Raw genomic sequence first — 20,804 nt, forward strand, 5'->3', positions numbered from 1 at the left:
CAACCCTCGGGCTCAGCTTCTGGGAGGGCTGTGATTGCAACACGGAGCAGCCCGAGCCCCGCCGGGTGGGTGACGGCCACCGAGGCAGCGGAGAGTCCCTGCAGGCTGGGGGCCTGCGGCTGCCCATCACCCTCACCATGTGGGACGGCGAGGGCCCCTCCGCTGGTGAGTGGCAGCGCTATATTTACCACCGCGACTCCTGTTTCGGAGCCAAGGCCGCTGGTCCCCGAGGGCACCGGGGCTCCGCGGCTGCCGGCAGCTGTGCAGCTGGACCCTCTTCCTGCCAGCCAGACGCCGAGCTGAAGCCGGGAGCGTGACTTTCAAAGCCAAGTTCAGCCGCACCCCTGGCTTCCCGGAGGCCAGAGCAGGAAGCCGTGCCTGCTTCAGAGTTGGGGCCAGGAGACCCATGAGGTCCTGGGTGGGCTGAACCCCAGGGGGTGCCCAGGCACCCCTGCATTTGAGAGCTGTGAACATTTGTCAGGGGAAAGCCAGGAGCGTCCATGGGGTCCCTATGGATCTGAGCCCTGGTCCCAGGCGTAGGCCCCCAAGTCCTCCAGGCTGGAAATGGCCAGGGACCAGCGCATGCCGAGGTGGCCGGGCTCTGTGGCCTGCACACATGCTCCTGCCCTCTCTTGGCACGGGGTGCAGTGGCCACTGGCTGCTGGTGCCTTCCAAGGTGATGCCCCTGAGCCAGCTGTGGTGGGGAGCTGCGAACAGTTCTATCCGGGGAGACGCTGGGGCTTGGAGCTAGGCCACTCAGGTCCAACGCCGATTCTCTCACTTTCAGGCTGGGTGACCTTGCGCAGGTGACTTGACTTCTCTGAGCCTCTGTGGCCCCAGGTGGGCGTGGAGAGCGTGGGCAACACCCAGCGCACAAGCAGCTGGGAATGTCAGTGTGCTGCGGGGCTGTGTGTCTGTGGTGCCTGGTGTGTCGTGGGCACTGGCAGCCTGCCTGGGTGTGTGGCCGCGTGTGCGTGTGTCAGCGGGGGAGGGGGCACCTGCACAAGCAGCCTGGCCTTAGCCTTCCCTGGGCGCCAGTCGCACTGGCTGCCAGGCATTGCTCAGCCAGAGCAGAGGCAGCCGCGATGGCCTTTCTGGCTGGCAGAGCCCCACAGCTGACGCGGACCGGAATAGCTCTCTCCCTGCCGGGGAAAGGCCCTGGGTTAGCAGCTTGTAAAGCTGCCCAGGGGAGTATTTCAGGAAGGCCGGGACAGTATTAGCCTGGTGGCGACGGCAGCAGCTGAGACGAAGGAGGCGTGCCCTCCTCATCCTGCCCACCCGGCAGGAGGCAGGGCTTGGTTCTGACCCACTGTGTCTGTCCCGGCCAGAACAGCTCCATACAGAGCCCAGTCCGCAGGAAGCAGAGCCCTCTGGCAGAGGGCAATACTGAGCGGGACGCCCCCGGGGAGGAAGGGTCCCACATCCGGGCCTCTCTGAGGTCCCCCCGGCCCCCAGCAGGCTGCTGCTGTGACATAGGTTTGGGCTGTCCCCCATGGGAACATTCTCAGCTCCCCACTTGCCACCCTGTGACCTTGGGCAGCTCACGCAAGGGCATGTGCCTCAGCTTTCTCATCTGTTGAGTGGGGACAGCAGTAAGACATCTGACCTTCAGATTGTGATGAGAATTAAATGACCTGTGGGGTATGGTGGTATACACCTATCATAACCCCAGCACTCTGAGGCTGAGGCAGGATTGCAGAGAGCGATCTAGAGCCGCTGTCTAGGACCCAGAGAAGGCAATGAAGGAATACAGGCGTGCACCACCACACTGGACTTTGTGCTGGACACAGTGGACACAGTTTGTGCCCAGGAGAGGACTGGGCACTCTAATTATGGACACTGAAGCTCAGAGGTGCAAACCACTTCGCCAGAGTCACCCAGCTGCTGAACGGTGGAGCAGAGACTGGGCTCAATCTGCCAGGGACCCCAGTTTGGCCCTCAGCTGGGGAGCGTTCTGTATTGAGAGGTAGGCGGGCTGCCTCAGAGGCTCTGTCTGCAGCAGCACCTGGAGGGTCTGGAGAGCAGGAGTACAGCAGGAGGTGCGGGCTCTGGGGGCAGGGCCCTGGGCCTGGGCCTGGGCAGCAGCGGGCAGCTAAGGTTACCGAGTCAGCATCATATTTATAGCAGGAGGAGCTGGCCAGTTCAGAGCATGTCCTTTATAGTGCTGAACCCAAAGCCTTGTGCTGGTTCTTAGGTTTGGAGGGAGCCTACGATGCATCATGTCCTGACCCTGCCTCAGTTTCCTCATCTGTAAAACAGGGAGTCAGGTGTGGTGGCGCACGCCTGTCACCCCAGCACTCTGGAGGCTGAGTCGGGAGGATCTCTGCAAGGTCAAGGCCAGCCTGGGCTCCACAATAAGACCTTGTCTCAAAAAACCAAACAGCAACAACTAGGGAGCTGCCTGCATCCCTTGCTGGTGTGCGACAGGGTGGGTGAATGCTGGAGCCTCCCCGGTATGCAGGAGCCCAGGACAGGCTGGCTCCACACGTCCTAGTGGCTGCTGTACCCTCTTCCTGCCTCTGACCCTGGGGGGTTCCCTCTCCCTCCTGGCATGAAGAGATTCCAGGCTCCATGGGGGATCAGCTGCCCTGAGGGTTAGGAAACTTTCCAGCCCTGCAGAGCAACTGCACATTCCCAGCTGCTGTTCTCAGAGAAATGAGCCGAGCCCCGAGTTCAAATCCCTGGTCTCCGGCCCTGCTCTGTGGCCTTGGGCAAGTTACTTACCCTCTCTGGGCCTCCCCAGCAGGAGGCTGGCCTGCCTCAGTGGGCACAGTGACAGTGGATTCCACGCTGCTGGGTGCATTTCTCTTCCCTGTGTCCCCATTCCTGGAGATTCATGGGGTGGGGTCCCCAAAAGGCTTCATGTAGCAGCTGTTCAGGAGCCTCTCTGGACTTGGGAGAGTCTGAGGGTGCTGGGGCCACCACACAGCTTACCCAGTCCTCCCAATTTCTTGCCCTAGGCCCCCCACCTCCCACGTCCCTACCACCCCAGCTCTCACCCTGGTTCTCTCAGCCTCAGTGAGAGGAGGTTCTATGCGACATCACCATCCCGAGGCCAGGGCAGCGGCGGCCTGGGCTTTGTTCTCCGTAGGCTCACTGACTGGCCAACTACCATGCTCTCTGGCCAGGGAGCATCTCTGGAGGCCCTGCTCTGAAGAGCTCCCTCCAGAAGCCCCTGGGCAGCAGCCTCTTCTCTGCTCCTCTCCTGGGCACGAGGGCTGTGTGATTCCTACCTTTCTAGATGGATAACTGTGTTCAGCCTTTCTCCTTGGGCAACAGGGAGCCATCAAAGGCTCTGGAGCTACGGAGGTGCCTTTGCTTAAGTGCTGTGGGTGGAGGGACTAGAGAGAGAATCTGGAGGCCAAGAGTCCAGCAAAGACTGGTGAGATGGCCCTAAGGAGAAGGGGACAGGGACAAGGGCAGCACAGAGACCAGGCAGCTGCGTGTGGGGCTATCGGGGGTTTAGGGAGGCAGACACCTGAGGCCACCTCCCCTCAGGAGGACCCAGAGGCCAAATGCTCATCTTGAGCCTGTGGCTGCGACGGGCAGAGCTGATCCTCACCATGGGGAGAGCTGCTGAGGGGCACGGCTCACTTCCTTCAGGCAGGCAGCGAGCGCATGCGCCTGATTTCCACGCCAGGCTCCCACACCTGCTCTGTCCTGTGCTGGCAGAGGAGCCTGGCCTCCAGGAAGCTCACGGTGCCTCCTCCTGGCCAGGGCTGGTCCCAGGCTCTGTGGCATCCTCAGTAGCCTTTATGTGGGTGCAAGAAATACAGGTTAAAAGCTATGGTGTTAGGGACTCAAGTAGGACAGCTGTCATCCCACCGGCACGCAGGAGGCTGAGGCAAGAGGATCGCTGCACATTCAAGGCCAGCATGGGCTACATACACAGTGAGACCCTGTCTCAAACCAAAAAAGAAAGAAAGAGAGAGAGAGAAAAGAAAGAGAAATCAACTGTGAAATGAATGTTAGTGGTTTCTGTCAATTCAAACTGAGTATTCTTGAAACAGTAAGCTAGATGGGTTTTATTTTTAAAAAAACTAAGTTGCTGGCATTTGTGGCTGCTTACCTGGTGTTCTTCCTGATGCTATCTGTCAAAATAAAAGGCAGAAGCTGGTCTTGGAAGCAGGCAATCATCCAGTCAAACATCACGGTTTCCCACTTTGCATTTTTTATTTCACCCGTTTGCATTCGTCAAATGGCCTCTTTGTTGCTCTCTGCCTGGACTGTGAGTCAGACAGGGCCTGGGAGGCCCCGGAATAAACGAATCTCCAGGGACCAAAGGGGAGGAGGGGCCCACCCCGTACAAAGCCCATTTCCGGTGTGGCTCATTGCCCGGCTTCCTGGGGACCCATCCAGTCCTCAGCGAGAAGGGGCCTCCGGGCCAGGGCTACAGGTGTGGGGTGCGGTGGTCCAGCGGGGAGTGGTCACACCACCCTTCGCTCTCTTCCTTCCCAGTTGTTTTTAGGGAAGAAATTGGCTTGTTTTTATTGGTCTATGTTTGTGATACAGTGACTGAGTTCACCTTGGGGAATCGGCACCTGAGTTGTTTTTATTTCTCTCCCCCTTCCCCAGACCCCTGGCCCATGCCTTCGAAGTCTACCTTCCTGTTTCCTATCATCTCCCTTTTATTTCGGTCTATAAATTATTTCTGCTGGAGCTTCTCATCAAGAGAAAACCAGCACACGCCGTGCGAGCAGTGGTCAGCAAACACCCTAAACGCACGCCTGTGATTTCCGATATGCAAATCACAAAGCTGGGGACAAGGTTTCCAAACCGCCTTTCTCCTCTCTGGCTGTCTGGAATTTGCACTTCAAAGCCCAGAAATGCCCACTCATCCGGTGATGGACGCTGAGGTGGATCCCGTGGCTCCTGGACACTGGGCGGAAGTACATCGGGATCTTGCTGGTGTTGGGTGAATACCCGCCCCGGGCTTGTTGGCTCTGTGTTTGGTTTTCTGAGGAACCTCCCGTCCTGGTTTCTAGATGGTAGAACTGATTTATACCCCAGCGTGAGGCCCCTCTATCTCCGCGTCCTGCCAGCACTTACCTCTGGCCCTTTGGACTGCCCATTCTAGCAGGTGTGAGCTGGTGTCTAGCTGTGGTTTCAATTTATATTTGCCTGGTGATTGCTGATGGTGAGCATTTTTCATGTACTGTTGGCGGTGTGTCCATCTGCTTTTGAAAAAGGTACATTTTAGTCTCGTGATCGTTTTAAATTGAATTATTTGTTTGCTTTATGTACATGTAATCCGACCTTGACATCTTCAGAGGACCACTGCAGGACCTCTTGGGGATACCAGGATCCAAGAACGCTCAAGTCTCTCATTAAAATGGTGCCACATTTACCCGGGTGTAGTACGGCATGCCTATTAGCCTGTCACTGGGGGAGGCTGAGGCAGGAGGATTGCAGGTTTAAGCCTGGCCCCAGGAACTTAGATCCTGTCTTAAAACATACAAAAGAGGGGCAGGCAGAAGATGTAGCTCAGAGGGAAAGGCCTGGGTGCAAGCTGCCAGATGCAAAAGGCAAATAAAACAGTGTGGTGTTTGCATCCATCCTCCTTCATCCTTTAGACAAATACAGCTTATTCAAAGTCCCCCGTGCAATGTAAATGCTACATAAATAGGTCTTACAAACTCGTTGTGTAGGGGAAAATGACTGAGGAAACTTCCCTAGGCCCGACTCATAGCAACAGCCACCTCTCATGTTGTCACATACTTTCCACCTTTGATAGTCTTGATAAATAGATGCAGGCCCTGTGGACGGAGTCCTCCTGTAGCTTGCAATATCTTCTCCCATCCTGTACATAGTCTCTTCCCCCTGTTGACTGCTTCCTTGGCTGTGCAGAGCTCTTACAAAAAGAAGCCCTCCCTGGACAAAGTGGCACACACCTGTTATCCCAGACCTTGGTAGGCTGAGGCAGGAAGATCTCCAAGCATTCGAGGCCAGCCTGGGCTACATAGTGAGTTCAAGGCCAGGCCAATTATATAGTAAAACTCTATTTTAACCTGCCTCCACCAAAAAAAAAAAGTGTAAAAAAGCACAGAAATAAATTTCTGCAATATTTAGCCCCAACATAAACAAGGAAAAATATTGCTAAGAAAAGCATTAGCTATTAATGGCCCCAAAACTCCTATTTTTAATTTGCTAAGGATAAAAACAGGGAGTTGGGATGGGCAGGCCACGGAGCCCAACTATATGTGTGTTTCTCAAACCCCAAACTTGGCAACGCGTTTAGAAGGAAAAGGTTCTAAGAAAATATTGGTAAACATTCTTCTGAGGTGGGAGTGGAAACGGGCCAGACAAGCACTGTGCCATGATCCACATCCCTAGCCCTATGTATAAAAAGGAAAAAATTGTATTTTAGTTTTTAATCTTTGAGGAGAGTTTGTCTTTTCTCTTTAGTATAAACAGAACTAGTATAAACTATTTCCCTGTTTCTACAGTACCATCAACACACTGGACTTCCCTTAGTGTAAAGGGATAGCTGGATTTGAATGAAAATTCACCGCCCATCAGAGGGCCATGCGCAGCCCTTGCTGTTTGGTCCAATGATATAAGACCTGGTTTAAAATTAGTTTGTCAAGCTGTCTGGTGCCACCCCACCAACTTTAAACACCTCTCCTAGCAACCCTGCTTCATTCATTTGTTGGGGGATTGTCAGGCACCATCAGAGCTGCAGCCCACACCCTTCCTGCTGCTCCCTGTGACACCCAGGTTGATGCTTGGCTTGGGGTGTGGACGGAGTGCACTCGGTGTCCCACTGTCCACGGTGGATGTGGGAGCAGAGCCTTCTGCCCCAGTGCCCGCCGTGGGACCTGGCCCCAGTGTCCGTGTGTCCAGAGGGTTAGGGCTGACGGCGCAGGTCTACACCAAGGGCTACACCAGAGTGCATGGAGCAGGTACCCTCTTCCCTAAGTCCTTTCACAGGCCCAGGCCCAGCTCCCTCCACACGACTTGTAATCTTGGGCAGCAAACACCATGGCTCCATTTCACACACAGACAAACTGAGGTTTGGAGAAATTGAGGGACTTGTTCAAGGCTACGCAGTGAGTAATTGGGCACAGGTCGCTGGCCCTGAGCTGCTGGTACCTTCTCTTTCATACTCCTTTCCAGGAGCTGGAACACACACACACACACACACCCTGCAAACTCACCTGGAGGTTCGTGTGGGGCTTGGCTGCCAGGGGACTCCAGGGGGAGCTCCGTCACTATGGTCATGGCCTCTGCCCTCAATGGGGTTTCTGGTACAGGTCAGCTGTGTGAGCACAAACACATCTGTCCCACAGCCAGCAGGGCACAGAGGAACCACGAGGCCCAGCCCGTTGCTGTGACAGTTTTCTGCCACGTGCCGGCAGCGGCAAGCTGGGGTCCCCTGCCACCCACTCCTGACACCTGCTGGGCAGGGCCCAGCCAGGTTTGATCTCCAGGCCCTGGACCCCGTGGCCCACAACCTCCCCGCCACATTTGCTGATCTGACACCTGGCCGAGTCAGGACAACGGCAAACCCCAACCCCATGGCATCCTCGATTTTCCTTTTCTTTCTGTTCCTCTATGAACTCACTGGAGGGTGCTTAGCCACGATCAGCCACATGCATGGGCTGTCAGAGCCGTAGGCTGCGATGGCCACGGGCCCTTGTGGGCCTCGGTCCTGCTCAGCACTGTGCCAAAGCCCCTGGGCCACACCAGGACCAGGCTGGGGCTGTCCCTGGGCAGGAAGGGACCCGAGCAGGGGGTGGCAGCCACAGAGCAGCAGGGCACTGTTTTGGGTCCCCGAGGTCACACGGGGAGGACACAGGGGAGAACACAGGGACGCACTCAGCTGCAGGCACTCGGGAAGGGTCCTGGGTTCCCGTGCTGCTCCACCTTTTACTTCTTTATTTAGGTCACAACTTCATCGTGATATAATTCATGTGGCATAGGATTCTCTCTTATTAAATTTTATTTATTCATTTATGTATTTATTGAGGCAGGGTTTCATTATATAATCAGGCTGGCCTTGATTTCACTACGTAGCCCAGACTAGCCTACAACTCTGGGTGATCCTCCTGCTTCAGCCTCCTGAGGGCTTGAATTGCAGGTGTGTACACCGCACCCCTGCCGAGGAGAGCATTTCTGAGTCTGTCCATCTCGCTGCCTGTGTCAGTGCTTCCTGTTCTGGCTCGCCATGCTGTGAGCAGCTCTCCTCCTCCAGACCCTTCTACCGATCCATTTCTTCTCAGGAGCTGGCCAACCATGGACTAAAATGTGAGCCACAATAAAGCTCTCCTGTTTATATGGTTGCTGTGGGTATTTGTCCCCATGACAAGAAAGTGACTGAGAAAGGCAGAATGTTGCTAAGTTGTGAAATTGCCCAGGCTGGGCTTGAACTTGCAGTCCTCCTGCTTCAGCCTCCCAGAGTACAGGGATCACAAGTGTATGCCACCCAGCCTGGCTTTACTAGAGACCTTTGAAGACCTGCCCTACTGTTGTCCTCAGTGGCCACACTGCATGACCCTGCCATCAGCAGTGTCTGTAGGCTCTGGATCCTCTACCTCTTCCCAAGGTTGGCTACAGTCCGACCCAGGCCACCCTGGGGGTATGAGGTGGCATCTTGCTGTGACTCTGATGGGCAGCTCCCCAGTGCCAGCGTGATACCCTCTTCTGGGCTCATTGGCCTCTGCCTCTACACTGTGACTTCAAGCCTCAGTTCCCACCTCCACAGGATGGGCACGACAGCAGCATGCTGAGGTTCAGAGGAGGTGCCTGGTACCAGCCCAGCAGGGCTCTCTCCCCGGCTCTGGGGCCCTGAGGGGCTGTGGCCGGCCTGGCAGAGGGATATGGCCCGGTGACACTCAGACATCTGCCCTCTGTGAGACAGGTCCAACCCCTCACTGGGCACCTAGCAATGGTGGCTGCGGGTTCTTAGGAGCCCCTGGGCCTCGCCTCCTGGCTGTGCAGCAGGAGGTATTGTGGTGTCAGGAAGAGCCGTGCACCTGGCAGAGATGCAGATGCTCAGGCCCATTGTGTAGCAGCTCCTGAGCCCCCAGAGGTGATGGCCGGCAGTGCCTCCCTTGAGCTCACTGACTTCTGTTCTGGAACCTGTGGGCCTGGTTGCCTGGGTGTCTAGCCACCTCCGGCCTGGGAAAGGCAGTCGCACCCCTGGAGGACCAGGCCTGGGGCCGGGCGGCTGCTGTGTGGTGTGTCAGACCCAGGCCCCAAAAGCTCAACCATGCGCTCTTGAGTAAAGAGGAAGAGTAAGGGGAAAGGGGAGCAAGAGCTTCTGGGGGGCCTGGCTTCCTCTTGTTCCCCATCTGTCATGTGGGGAGCAGGAACTTGGCCAGTGTTTGTTGAATGACACAAATGCCATTCCATTTTGCATGAGGAACTTGAGCCTCTCAAGATTTTGGTGTCCTTGGGGTGCAGCAGTTCCCAGAACTAGTTCCAGTGGACGCAGAGGGACAACTGTGCACCCAGATACAGCTCTCTGTGGGCAATACCTGGAGAGCCTCCTTCCTCCTCCTGCACCTCTCCCAGGTCAGGCAAATGCCAGGGTCCTGCCCTCGGGGGCTGGGAGAGGACCCCACGGCTGGTGACTCACAGGTCACCAGGGAGAAAGAGTCTCCCATTTGCCTTCAGGCGGCCTTTAAGGAAGTGAATTATGGCCCTGAGAAAACAGGGTCTGCGGGAGGGCAGGATGGCCCAGTTCCAGGGAGGGGAGCAGCTGCTGCCTTTAGGAGATCCGCAGGCAGCCGGGCACAGTGTGCACTGTAATCCTAGCTTCTGGGAGGCTGAGGCAGGAGGGTGGAAAATTTGAGTCCAGCCTGCCCAACTTAGCAACTTAGTGAGACTTTGTCTCAAAATTAAAAAAACAAAAACAAAAAAAAAGGGCTGGGAGGTATCTCTGGGTGAAAACTCTAGGTACCAACCCTAGTACCCCCCCCAAAAAAAGCCTCCCACACATTAAAATAGTTTCTGAAATTAGAGAAGCCCAGGTAAGGAAAGAAACCTGGAATGGATGGACAGTGGAAGATGCCCCAGGAAGTCGAAAAGCAGGAGATGCCATGAGAGAGAAGACCTTCAACTTGGGAAGCCCTGGCTTCACCTCCCTCCCTGCCCAGCCTTTTGGGGGCTGTGACTGTGCATGGCGAGCCTCAGTTTCCCTCTTTGTAGCTGGAGCCCAACCCCAGGACCACTATGGAAAGAAGCAGGGATTGGCAGAGAAGGTACAGCACACTGGGCGTGGGGCTGCAAAGGCAGGGAGCACTGATGCCTGTTCTGAGAGGTGGTCACGATCCTCACCACCTGTTTTACCAAGGGACATTTCCAACCCAGCCAGGTGGCTCTGGGGCCCTGCCGCTTAAGCCTGTGAGGGCCTGTGGGAGAACTCGCCGTTGTGTCTCACCTGGATGCCTCACCTGGCATGGAAGTCACTCGAGGCCCCGCCTCCCCCCAGCCCTGCCCTCTGACAGCCCTGGTCACTCGCACTCTGTTCCTCTCCTGGAGTGCCCGCTTGTCCCCAGCAAAGCCCCCTTCTCTGCCCTGGCCCTGGCCCTGGCGGGGAGGGGCTCCTATGTGCTTGCTCACATCACTCCACGCTCCCTGCCCCTGTGTTCCCCACGAGGTGGCCAGCGCCTGCCGCAGGGCCTGTGTCGGAGTCACCTGAGTGCCCAGCAGCGGTCTCTGTAGCTGCAGGCCACGTCCCCTCCTCTGATCTCGCTTCCCACACCGTGCTCCCTGCCATTATGCCAGCACCCACAGCTTAAAGGTTGAGAGGGTTAGTCCAGGACACATTCCAGCCCATCCTTGGCTGGCTCCAAAGCAGGATGGCAGGACAAAGGCGCATGGGGGGGAGGGCAGCCCGGGCACAGTGGACCAGAAGCAGAGTGTGAAGGAGCCAGAAGGGGAATGGAGCCTGCCAGGCCACGCCCCAGTGACCGGAAGTTAATTTCAAACCCCAGGATCTGAGCACCTCCCAAAAGCCCCACCTATGATCTCATGAGGGTTTGGGGTGGCGTCTAGGTCTGCACCTATTTCACAGCCAGGACACTGAGGCCCCCGGTAAGCTTTACAGGCCCAGCCTTGCTGTGTGTCTGAGAGAAACCCCTGCCTCCTGGACACAGTGTGTCCCTTCTGCAGCCCCAACTTCCAGATCAGTGAAATGGAAAGGAGGGGCTATTGCAGGCCACCCCCACTGGGGCCAGGACACAAGACCTCCCTGTACCTTGTCAGGTCCAGCATCCCTGGCCTACAACCCCTGGAGGCGTGGATTCGTGCCCTGGTTACTCTGCTTCTTGCGATGCCACCCTAGTCCTGCAGTGGAGTCACTGGCTTAGCAGAGCCTGAAGGGTGAGGAAGGGCCATGGTGTCCTGTGTCTTGGGGTCTAGGGCCCTCCAGTACCTGGGGGTCACGGGGAGGGGGCTGATGCCATTCCCAGATGGTCCTGGGCTGCAGGATGAGGACAGCCAAGTTGCTGGCTGTGGGGTGAGTGACCCCAGGTCACCTCTGGTGGCCTTGCAGCATGGCCTCCTGCTGTGACCTCTGGAAGGCCCTGGTGGAGCTGGAGGGCGGCCTGGGTGGGCAGGGTCTGCAGCACCCACGCCCTCCTCCTGGCCCTGCTGCAAGGACTGAGGAGCTGTGAGCCCAGGCACAACCATCTCTGTGGGCTATGTCAGCCTCCGTTTCCCTGCCTGTCACCTGGCTCAGGTAATCCACACCCTTTGAGGCCCAGCTTGAGGGAGGGGCTCCACCATGACCCTGAGACAGCAGGCGCCTACTTCCCTGTGGAGGAGGGGACAGCTGGCCAGGAGGACAGGTGCAGACCCAAGCGGCCCTCACCCTCTGATGCTTATCTTCCTTACTCATGGAGGAGGCCGGCTTCCCGCCTGCTTTCTCGGGGGTGGAACAGCAGGCCTTTCTGTCACTCTTTTGGGAAGAGGGGTGCTCAGGGCACAGCCAGGTGTTGGCGCTTTATCTTTCCTGGCAGAGTCAGGCCCCTGGGAGGCCCCTGCTGTTCACTGGGGCAGGCGTGAATAATAGAGGTGCCCACCTCACAGCTGCCCAGCCCAGCCAGGTGCCCTGGTCTCTGAGTCCTGCCCAAGCCTGGGGCTGGGAGGGGCCGGGCGTTCCTGCTTCAGCATTGTCACTGTGAAGGCCTGGGCTCACCTCAGGTCTCAGCCACTTCATCCTTGTCACCTGGCCTCTCAGATATCTGTCCTCCCCTACTGTCCTCTGCAGAGTGCCCGGTGCCCACAGGCCAGCCAGAGGCTTCTGTCCCCTCAGGGCAGAGTGGGCCACTGGCTGTCCACCTGGCCGCCCAGGTCTGCCAGGCTCGGCACAGAGCTGTTTCACAACCAGCGAAGAAACTGAAGCTGAGAGCTGGCCTGACCCTGGGGTGCTGCTTGGTCTGGTGGAGTGGGCGAGGCCTCCCGGCAGGGAGGACACCAGACAGCACAGGGGCACTGGCCACGCCCACCACTCTGCCTTTGAGGGTCTGGCGGCGAAGTTGCAGGCAGCCCTGCCGGGGACAGATGGAGGAGGCTGCTGTGAGTCACTGCCTGGCCAGGTGCCCAGGGAGGCCACTGGCTGGCGAGCCCCGCGGTTAGCAGTTCGTCACCGGCTTTGTGTCCCTGGTGGGCTTTGTTCCTTGGGAGCCTGGGGAAGTCCAATAAGGGAGTCTCAGTCAGGTGGTTCTGAGCTACGTGAAGTTCTGGGCCGGTCCTTAAAGAGCATCTGCCTCACTGGCCTCAGTGTTTGGTGCCTAAAAACTCTGATCAGTGGTTCTCCAGCTGTGGTGGGCACTGGCTTGGGAGGCTTCTTTAAATGATGCTCACTAGGCTGTGTGTGGGGTGCACACCTCAGATCCAGCCCCCAGGAGACTGCGGTGAGAGGATCTTTTCAGCCCATGAGTTTGAGAGTTTGAAACCAGCCTGGGCAACATATCTTGAACCTATCGGCAGGGTGGGGGGAGCCAGGCACAATGGCACATGCCCATAATCCCAACCCTCTGAGAGGCTGAGGCAGGAGGATCTCATGACAGGCAATTTAGTAAGGTCCTGTTTAAAAAAAAAAAAACTTTCAAAAGGGTTGGGAATGCAGCTCAGTGTGAAGGCCCTGGATTCAACCCCCAGTAGTACAAAAAAAACCAACAACAAAAACACACATATTCCAGAGCCCCCAAGACCTGTGGCATCTTGGGGCTCTAGGCAGGTTCCCCTCTCTCTCTGCAGTGGGCCCACACCCTCTGGGGCACACGCAAGTACACACTCATTGCACTCAGGCTGTATTCTTCATGGGGCACACACACACACACACACACACACTCATGCACATATGCCCAGGGAGCGTGTCTCACAGCGCAGATGCCACAAGTACACACTCACACACACACTCAAAGAACACTTGCTCACACATACTCACGAGCAGCAAGTGGTGCCCTCCTGTCATTCCAGCACTAGGGAGGCCAAGGCAGGAGGATCGTCACAAGTTCAAGGCCAGGCCAAACTACATGGTTTCGACCCTGTCAAAAAAAAAGGACCTTTTACTGGGTGGGAAGGGTCTGGTTAGCGTTTAATATGAAAAACAAAGGTTGAGTCATATGTGAGCTGCTCATAGCAAGACACATCAGGGGGGTATTCTGTGAATCACAGGCTTAGAGTTCATGAGTAATATTTTAATAGTGTTGTGACTAGTTCTGGAAAACTTAATCTCCCTGCAACCCCAAATCCAAATAAACTAGTGTTTATTTAATACTAGCAAGGCCACTGCCCTCCTGGATAAGATGTGGGCTGAGCTGTACGCGGAGGTCCTTCTCTCCCAAGCAGAGGGCGGTGTGCGGGCTGCTCTTTCTCGCCAGGAAGGAGGAGGGGGCTTACTGGGCCACTGTGCATCAGCCCTGTATTCTGTGTTGAACACCCAGCTGAGCACCCGCTCTGGGACCCCCCCTCCACTGTGATGTGCACACTTTCCTGGGCGCCAAGAAAGAAAAATTCACTCTTTAAATCTTGGAATCAGCCAGGGTGAAGGCAGAGACACTGCAGCCTCTCACCAGACAGCCTCACCAGGGGGCTTTGATTCCTGATGTGAGGTTATCAGAGGTCATGGGGGGGTATCTGAAGTCCCACACAGTGGGGTGCGGTGGAACATACTTGTGATCCCTGCACTCAGGAGGCTGAGGCAGGAGGGTCAAGAGATCCAGGCCAACCTGGGCTACTCAGAACTTGTCTGGAAAAAAAGAAAGAACTTCTTGTATACTTGTCATCCCAGCACCCAGGAGGAGACCTGCCTTAGTTTCCCCTGAAATGCTACCTATAAGGCTCAATTTGTTCACGCTAGGGAATAGGGGCTTCATTCTTTGAGTCTCCGCACATTGGCGCAAAGGCAAGAATGGTTGGGAGCATTTTCTCCAAAGCAGGGTTTTGAGATCAGCTGTAATTCTGAAACGCGGGCTGCCCGAGCGGGGTCACACCGTCACGTGAAGATTCATTATATGGGGATTTTTCACAGAGGGCCGCCCGCCGGCCTTGGAAGGCAATGAGCTCATGAATATGCATAGGAGGGGCCATAAATTATGCATTCCATACCCAGCCTTCCCAGAGAGGGGCCGGGAGAGCTGAGCGGGTTTCAGCCCCAGGCGACAGAAGGCTGCTCGAAAGGACTTCTTGTGCTGCTGGAACCCACCCTCCCTCCCTCTTGTCACAATGAGCCAGCCCCCACTCCCGCCCCACCTCTGCTCTGGCGATCTGGGTTCTGGTGTTTCCCTGGCTGTGGTTTCGCGGATGGCGAAGCTTGCTGCGTGGGTGGGGGCCACCCGGCCAGAGCTGGCCACTGCTGGGTTGGGCTGAACAGCCCATCCTTACTCTGACATCCAAAGCCTTCCGCTGTGGGTGCTATTTACACGTTCCCTGCACTGGTGGTGGAGCACAGCGTGGAGCCCCCGCTCTAGCAGACTCTGGCTGGCCTGGGGCTCAGCATTCCCTGACGCAGGTGTCTGGGGTACAGGGGGAACCCCCAGAGCCTGGCCATGACCCCAGAGTGCCTGAGGGAGGGCCTGGTGCTGGCTTCTGCAGGTGTGTGTGTGTGTGTGTGTGTGTGTGTGTGTGTGAGAGAGAGAGAGAGAGAGAGAGAGAGAGGAGAGAGCGCGCACACCTGTGCACCAAATCTGAAGTCAAAAGGAGTGGTCAGGCCTCCCCACCCCCCCACTACTGGGGATGGAACCCAAGGCCTTCATACTGAGCTGCAGCCCCAGCCCTTTTTTATTTTTTACTTTTGAGACAGGGTCTCACTAAGTTGTTAAGCCTGGGCTAGACCTCGTCACCCTCCTGCCTCAGCCTCCCAGACACTGGGGTTACAGCTGTTCGCCATTGCACACCAAGCTTGCTCTTCTCATCACACCCCTGTCTTGGGAAGGAACATCCCTTAATCCATAAGGAGAGCCCGGTGACAGCGACCGGTCCCTGTGCCACTCTGCAAGGGATCAGGCTGCTCTCAGGCACGAGTTTAGTGTGGACACAGAGGGCCATAGGGGGGTGTGGGTGAGGATCGGCCAGGGCTGCCCCTGGGGCTGCCGCAGGGGCACAGGTGTGGGCCCACAGGCCACAAGGTTTCGGGAATAACCATAGACACTCAGGATGTGCTTGGACAGTGCAGCTGGTGTCCTACCCAGACCCTCTATTATTTTTTATTTTGAGACAGGGTCTCACTAAATTGTCAAGTAGCTTAGGCTGGGGTGGAACTTGTGACCCTCCTGCCTCAGCCTCCCAGAGTGGATTTTGAGCATTCACCACTTACATTCCTTGGCCTGCCAGGGCCTCAGCCTGGGTAGAAGATGGGCTGGCTCTCAGGACAAAAGGGACAACAGGGGGACCCCTCCACATCGCACCTGTCACCTGCTGGCTAAGAGCCCTGGGGGCAGATGACGAGGGAGGGTGGGTCAGATTCCCAGTACTGCCCGCTCAGCTACAGCCAGTAGGATGACTCAGAGCACAGGGACCAGAAGCTGGGCCGCCAGGGCTGCGTAAACCCTGGGCCATCCTGTCCCAACAGGTGCCAACCTCTGGGCCCCACGTACATCCTGACCCACACTGTCCCTCCAGCCCAGGCCAGAGAACAGCAAAGGGCTAGGAAGGGCTGGGCAGGCTCCCCGGAGGGGACACGGAGGAGCTGCTGGGGGAGGGTGGAGGCAGGGACCCCTCTGCCTTGGCCTGCTCCAGGCCCCTGTCTTCCCCTGTGGGTGTGCATTCTAGTCTGGCCAGGTGCACACAGCAAATTACTCTCTTAACTGTTTCTTTGAGTGAAGCTCAGTGGCACTGAGAAAACCCACACTATTAGGCACCGGCACCCCCATCCCAAAAGACAACTCTGTCTCCATGAAACAGCTTCTTGTGTCCCCCGGCCCTAGCCCCTGGTTACCACCATTCTACTTGCTCTTTGAGAACTTGACTCCTCTAGATGTGCCACATGATGGAGCCAGTCATACAGCATTTGTCCTTTTAGTGTCTGGCGGACTTCACTCAGCATAACGTTCTAAAGCTTCATTCATGTTGTAGCAGGGCTTGGCGTTTTCTTCCTTTTCAAGGCTGAGTAGTATTCCATCGATGTTCAGATTAGATTTTATGTATCAATTCATCCGTTGGTGGACACTAGGGCCACTTCCAAATTTTGGCTTCTGTGAACAGTTCTTCTATGAAGATAGCATGCATATCTGTATTCAGTCTTTGCTTTCTGTTCCTTTGAGAATACATCCAGAAGTGGAATGGTTGAATCATAAGGTATTTCTAGTCTTAATTTCTTTTTAAGAACACAGTTGGGTTTTTGGTTTTGTTTTGAGGCAGAGTTTTACTGTGTAGCCCAGACTGGCCTTGAACTCAAACTCATGGCAACCTTCCTGCCTCAGATTCCCAAGAACTGAGATCACAGGCATGCACCACCAGGCCAGGCTCCTCTAGTAATTTTTACCACACTTGAGTCAGCTAACAGTTTCAAAGGGTCCCCTAACAACAACACTAGCGGCCGCTCCATTCCTGCCTTATTTAGTGTCAAAGGGAGAGCCCCTCCGTGTTTGAAGGCTTTACTTTTCCAACTCTACTGGACAACGTTAAAGGTCCACCCAAATCAGCACCAATAATTTGTTTCCCTTGGCAAGGAAAAATGTTTAAAATTTAACAAAGCCAGCAGATTTCCACAATTGCAGGTTGCCAGGCAGCAGCCATGGGCGTACAGGGAGGGCCAGGCCTGGTAGGAAGAAATCTGCACAGCGCCAACGGGGCTCTCCAGGAAGCGGAGCGTGGTCCATCACGCTGGGGAGCTGGCTGGGGGTGGCACGTCCGCTGGGAGGCCTGGCCCTCCCAAGGTCTTCTGGCTGCGATGCTGATTCATATTCCCATGATTCCTGCACCTCATAATATTTCCCCATCACCATGGTGACCGTGCGAGAGGGCCTGGTGAGAAACTTCAGGGTTTATTTCATACTTCACAAAGCCAAGACTTCATCCTAGGCCGAAAGTGGGCTCCGAGTTGGGATTTTAAAGAGGAGAGCAGGGGTTCTCCGAGCAGAGCTTGCTAGGGTGAGGGAGGCCATGGCAGGGAGGGGCCACGGGTTCTGGCCATTTCCTGGCATTGATGCTGAGCTCAGCTTCCTCTCCCAGCCTCAGTTTCTTCTCTGGAAAATGGGCTGGAAATGCGAATTAGGGTTTTCTGGAGAAAATGCAAGACATCCACAAGTTGTAAAACCTTCAAAACGAAATATCCGCAGATCTGAACAAAACCCAAATGCAGACCTCTTATTTCAGGTAGAGCAGGAGTCTTCCTAGGTCTGCCCAGTTCCTTCCTTCACACACACACACACACACACACACACTCATGTGACCTTCTAGGGGCCAGGAACTTTGTTTATATTCATCCTGAACCTCCACTTTGCTGAGTACATGTTTAATCCTAGCAGCTTGCAAGGCTGGGGCAGGAGGATCACCAGGAGTTCAAGGCCAGCCTGGGCTACATAGTGAGACCCTGTCTCAAAAAAATAAACAAATAAATAAAATAAAGAACACAACACTTGATTTCAAACCTGGATCCAGCAGACGCTTGCCAAGTGCAATGTGGCAGGCCAGAGGAGAGGAGGAGGGGCCGAGTCCCCCCAATGTGGGACCACCTTTGCTTTGCAGTGGGATTTTGCAGGGCAAGGGAGAATCACCCCAAAACTGTGGGGGTGCATTGAGGGTAAGATTCCTTGAAGCCTTGAAAAGCAAAAGGGGCTGGCCTTAAAGAGACAAAGCACTTGCAGATGCCTGCAGATAAAGATGAGGGTCTCAGATGGGACCCAGAGAAAGAAGAACAGATTCTGTGGTGGGATGGAGTCTACAGGGTTCCCAGTGCAGCCTTCAGAGCCAGACAGTGACATCTGACCAGGGTGGTGACACTTAGGGTGGGCAGATGAAGGACTGTGGAGCATTTGGAAAACCTTTGAGGGAAAGACAGTTGGCAGAGAAGGCGGGAAGAGGCAGGGGCGCAGCGTGGTCCCGCAGGTGTCCTGCCCTCACCGTGTGGGTTTTCTCTGGATGTTGAACTGGGACTGAAAGTAAACGTAAGGACAGTCCCTGTGAGGCCACGCATCCCCGGAGAAGCAGCCAAGGGCAGCGGCAGCTGAGGCCACCTTCTGTGCTTTGCCTGATGCCTTTGTCCCTTTGCCTGAGCATGGAAATGGCTCAGCTGGGCTGAATCCAGCCCCTGTCACCCCGCAGCCACATTTCTCAGAGGCGCCTCAGTCTCCTCCAAGTGCTGGCACCTGGCATCCCATAGTCTTCGCCAAACTCCCCACCTCTCTACCTTTGTTGCTCTGGGCCTTGTCCACCCAGTTCTAAATCTTGTTGTAACTTCTTCCTCAGGGTCCCCTGAAGTAAAGCAATTAATTATCCTTCTTTGCCTGTGGTCATTTTCTGGAAGTCGTAGCTATGTTTCAATTCCAGTTCTGGAGCTTCCTTGCCCTCTTCATCTGTGCAGATGCCGTAAAAGAGAGTGTAGACTGGAAGCTGGAGCAACAGAACGTCTATTTCTCAAAGTTGCATGGGTTGGAAGTTCAAGATCAAAGAACTGCAGATCCAGAAGCTGTGGGAGGATCCTGGTTGGCAGAGGCCAGCTGGTTCTATCTTCACACAGAGGGGAGCAAGGAGAGAGAGAGAGAGAGAGAGAGAGAGAGAGAGAGAATGCACAAGCAAGCGGGGTCTCCTATCTTGGTGGAAGGGCACTGTCTTAGTTATTTTCTCATCACCGAGACACAATACCCGACACCCACATCTCATTTATTTTGGCTCACAGCTTGCAGAAGTTTCAGTCCATAGTCTCCTGGCTCCAAGGCAGGGTGGCATGGCAGAGGGGCATTGCAGAGGAGAAACAGTCCATGGCATGGTTGCAGGAAGCAGAGAGGTAACAGGAAGGACAGACCCTTCTAGGCTCCTCCTCCAGTATCACTCTCAGTGATAAACTCTTCAGTGAATTAATCACACCACTGTGATCCACGCACCCCCAAAAGCCCCATCTATGAGTGCATGAGCTTTTAGGGGACATCTAGACATAAAGCACTACACTTCCCAAAGGCCATGTCACATTAGGAGTTGGGATTTGAAGTGATGAATTTGGGAAAGGCACAATTAGTCCCTAACACCACCCAGTTACTTCACCTCCCCAAGTCTCCTTTTTTCTATCGTAAAATGGGGATAGTAATACCACCTGGCCAACTAGCAAGAGTTATTTAACTGTGCACAATGCCTAGCACCTAGTAGGAGTTCAAGAAAATTGATGTCTTCCCCTTCCTGCTCTTCCTTATAACAGGTGCCACTGATATAGAAAGGATCTATCTGTGTCTGTCTCACCCACTAGAAGTTGAATTTTGCAGTCAGCCCTCAATGTTTGCTGTAACAGAGCAGCCAGTAAACTTTCACTTGATCTTAGCCAAAAGGCCAAGAAGTGATAGTCTGCAAACTTTCAAAGCCACAAGTCACAGTAAGAAATGTTTTATGCCATTTATATCCATATGTATAAATATCAGTTATGTCCAGATATGCTGGGATCTTGTCTATCACTACTGATTTTTTTTAACTATTCCATAAGTTTCTGATACACACCTTAAAGTCTAGCACAAGTGTGGAATTGTCTATTGCTCCCTTTTAAAATTGTCAATTTTTGCTTTGTGCATTTTGAGGTTATGTTGTTAAGCATGTACATATTTATTATTGTTATGTCTTCCTGATGACCCTTTAATCACTATGAAGTCTTGCTTTATCTCCAGTGACACTTATTTTCTTAAAGTCTATTTATTTTTAATATACCCACTCCAGCCTTGAGTACATATTATTTCTACTCTATAACCTTCTTGTCTACTTACTTTCAACCTATGTATGTCTTTATGTTTAAAATGTGTTTCTCACAGACAGCACATAGTTGGGTCTTCTTGCTTTATCCATTCTGGTAGTCTCTGCTTTCTGATTGGAGTATTTAGCCTATTAGCATTTAATGTGATTAGCAGCTTGATTGGATATAATTCTACCATTTTCTTATTCATTTTTGTGGTCATCCTTGCTATGGTTTAGAGAAGTCTTCCCGAAGAGTCATGTGTTGGTGAAGGCTTGGTCACCATAGGAATCTTGAAGAGGAAGGAATTATAAGGAGGAAGTTAGGTCACTGAGGATGTGACCTTGCAGGATGTATGGGGCCCTAGCCCCTTCCTTGATCTCCTACTTCTTGGCCACTGCAGTGAACAGGCTTCCTTGCCATGTGCTCCTACCATGATGTACCATGACACCAAAAGTCCAAAGCAACAGGGCCAATGACC

At 54.7% G+C, this 20,804-nt stretch overlaps 1 protein-coding gene across 4 annotated transcripts in view; it reads left to right on the forward strand.

The window, feature by feature from the left end:
- The first annotated feature begins 96 nt into the window (after window positions 1–96).
- Window positions 97–20,804, forward strand: part of Eml1 (EMAP like 1) — a 137,978-nt gene continuing 117,270 nt past the window's right edge. For 2 of the 4 annotated variants that reach the window (XM_033766790.1, XM_010609127.3), the window contains exon 1: window positions 98–165. In XM_033766790.1, the coding sequence (XP_033622681.1) occupies window positions 138–165 (28 nt within the window). In that variant the 5' untranslated portion in view covers window positions 98–137. Of the gene's footprint in view, window positions 166–20,804 lie in introns of all 4 variants that reach the window. The other 2 variants (XM_033766791.1, XM_010609128.3) reach the window with 2 other exon arrangements.

Source organism: Fukomys damarensis, unplaced genomic scaffold, assembly GCF_012274545.1.
Source record: "Fukomys damarensis isolate Sample0158 unplaced genomic scaffold, DMR_v1.0_HiC HiC_scaffold_21, whole genome shotgun sequence".
In the NCBI taxonomy this organism is placed as follows: Eukaryota; Metazoa; Chordata; class Mammalia; order Rodentia; family Bathyergidae; genus Fukomys; species Fukomys damarensis.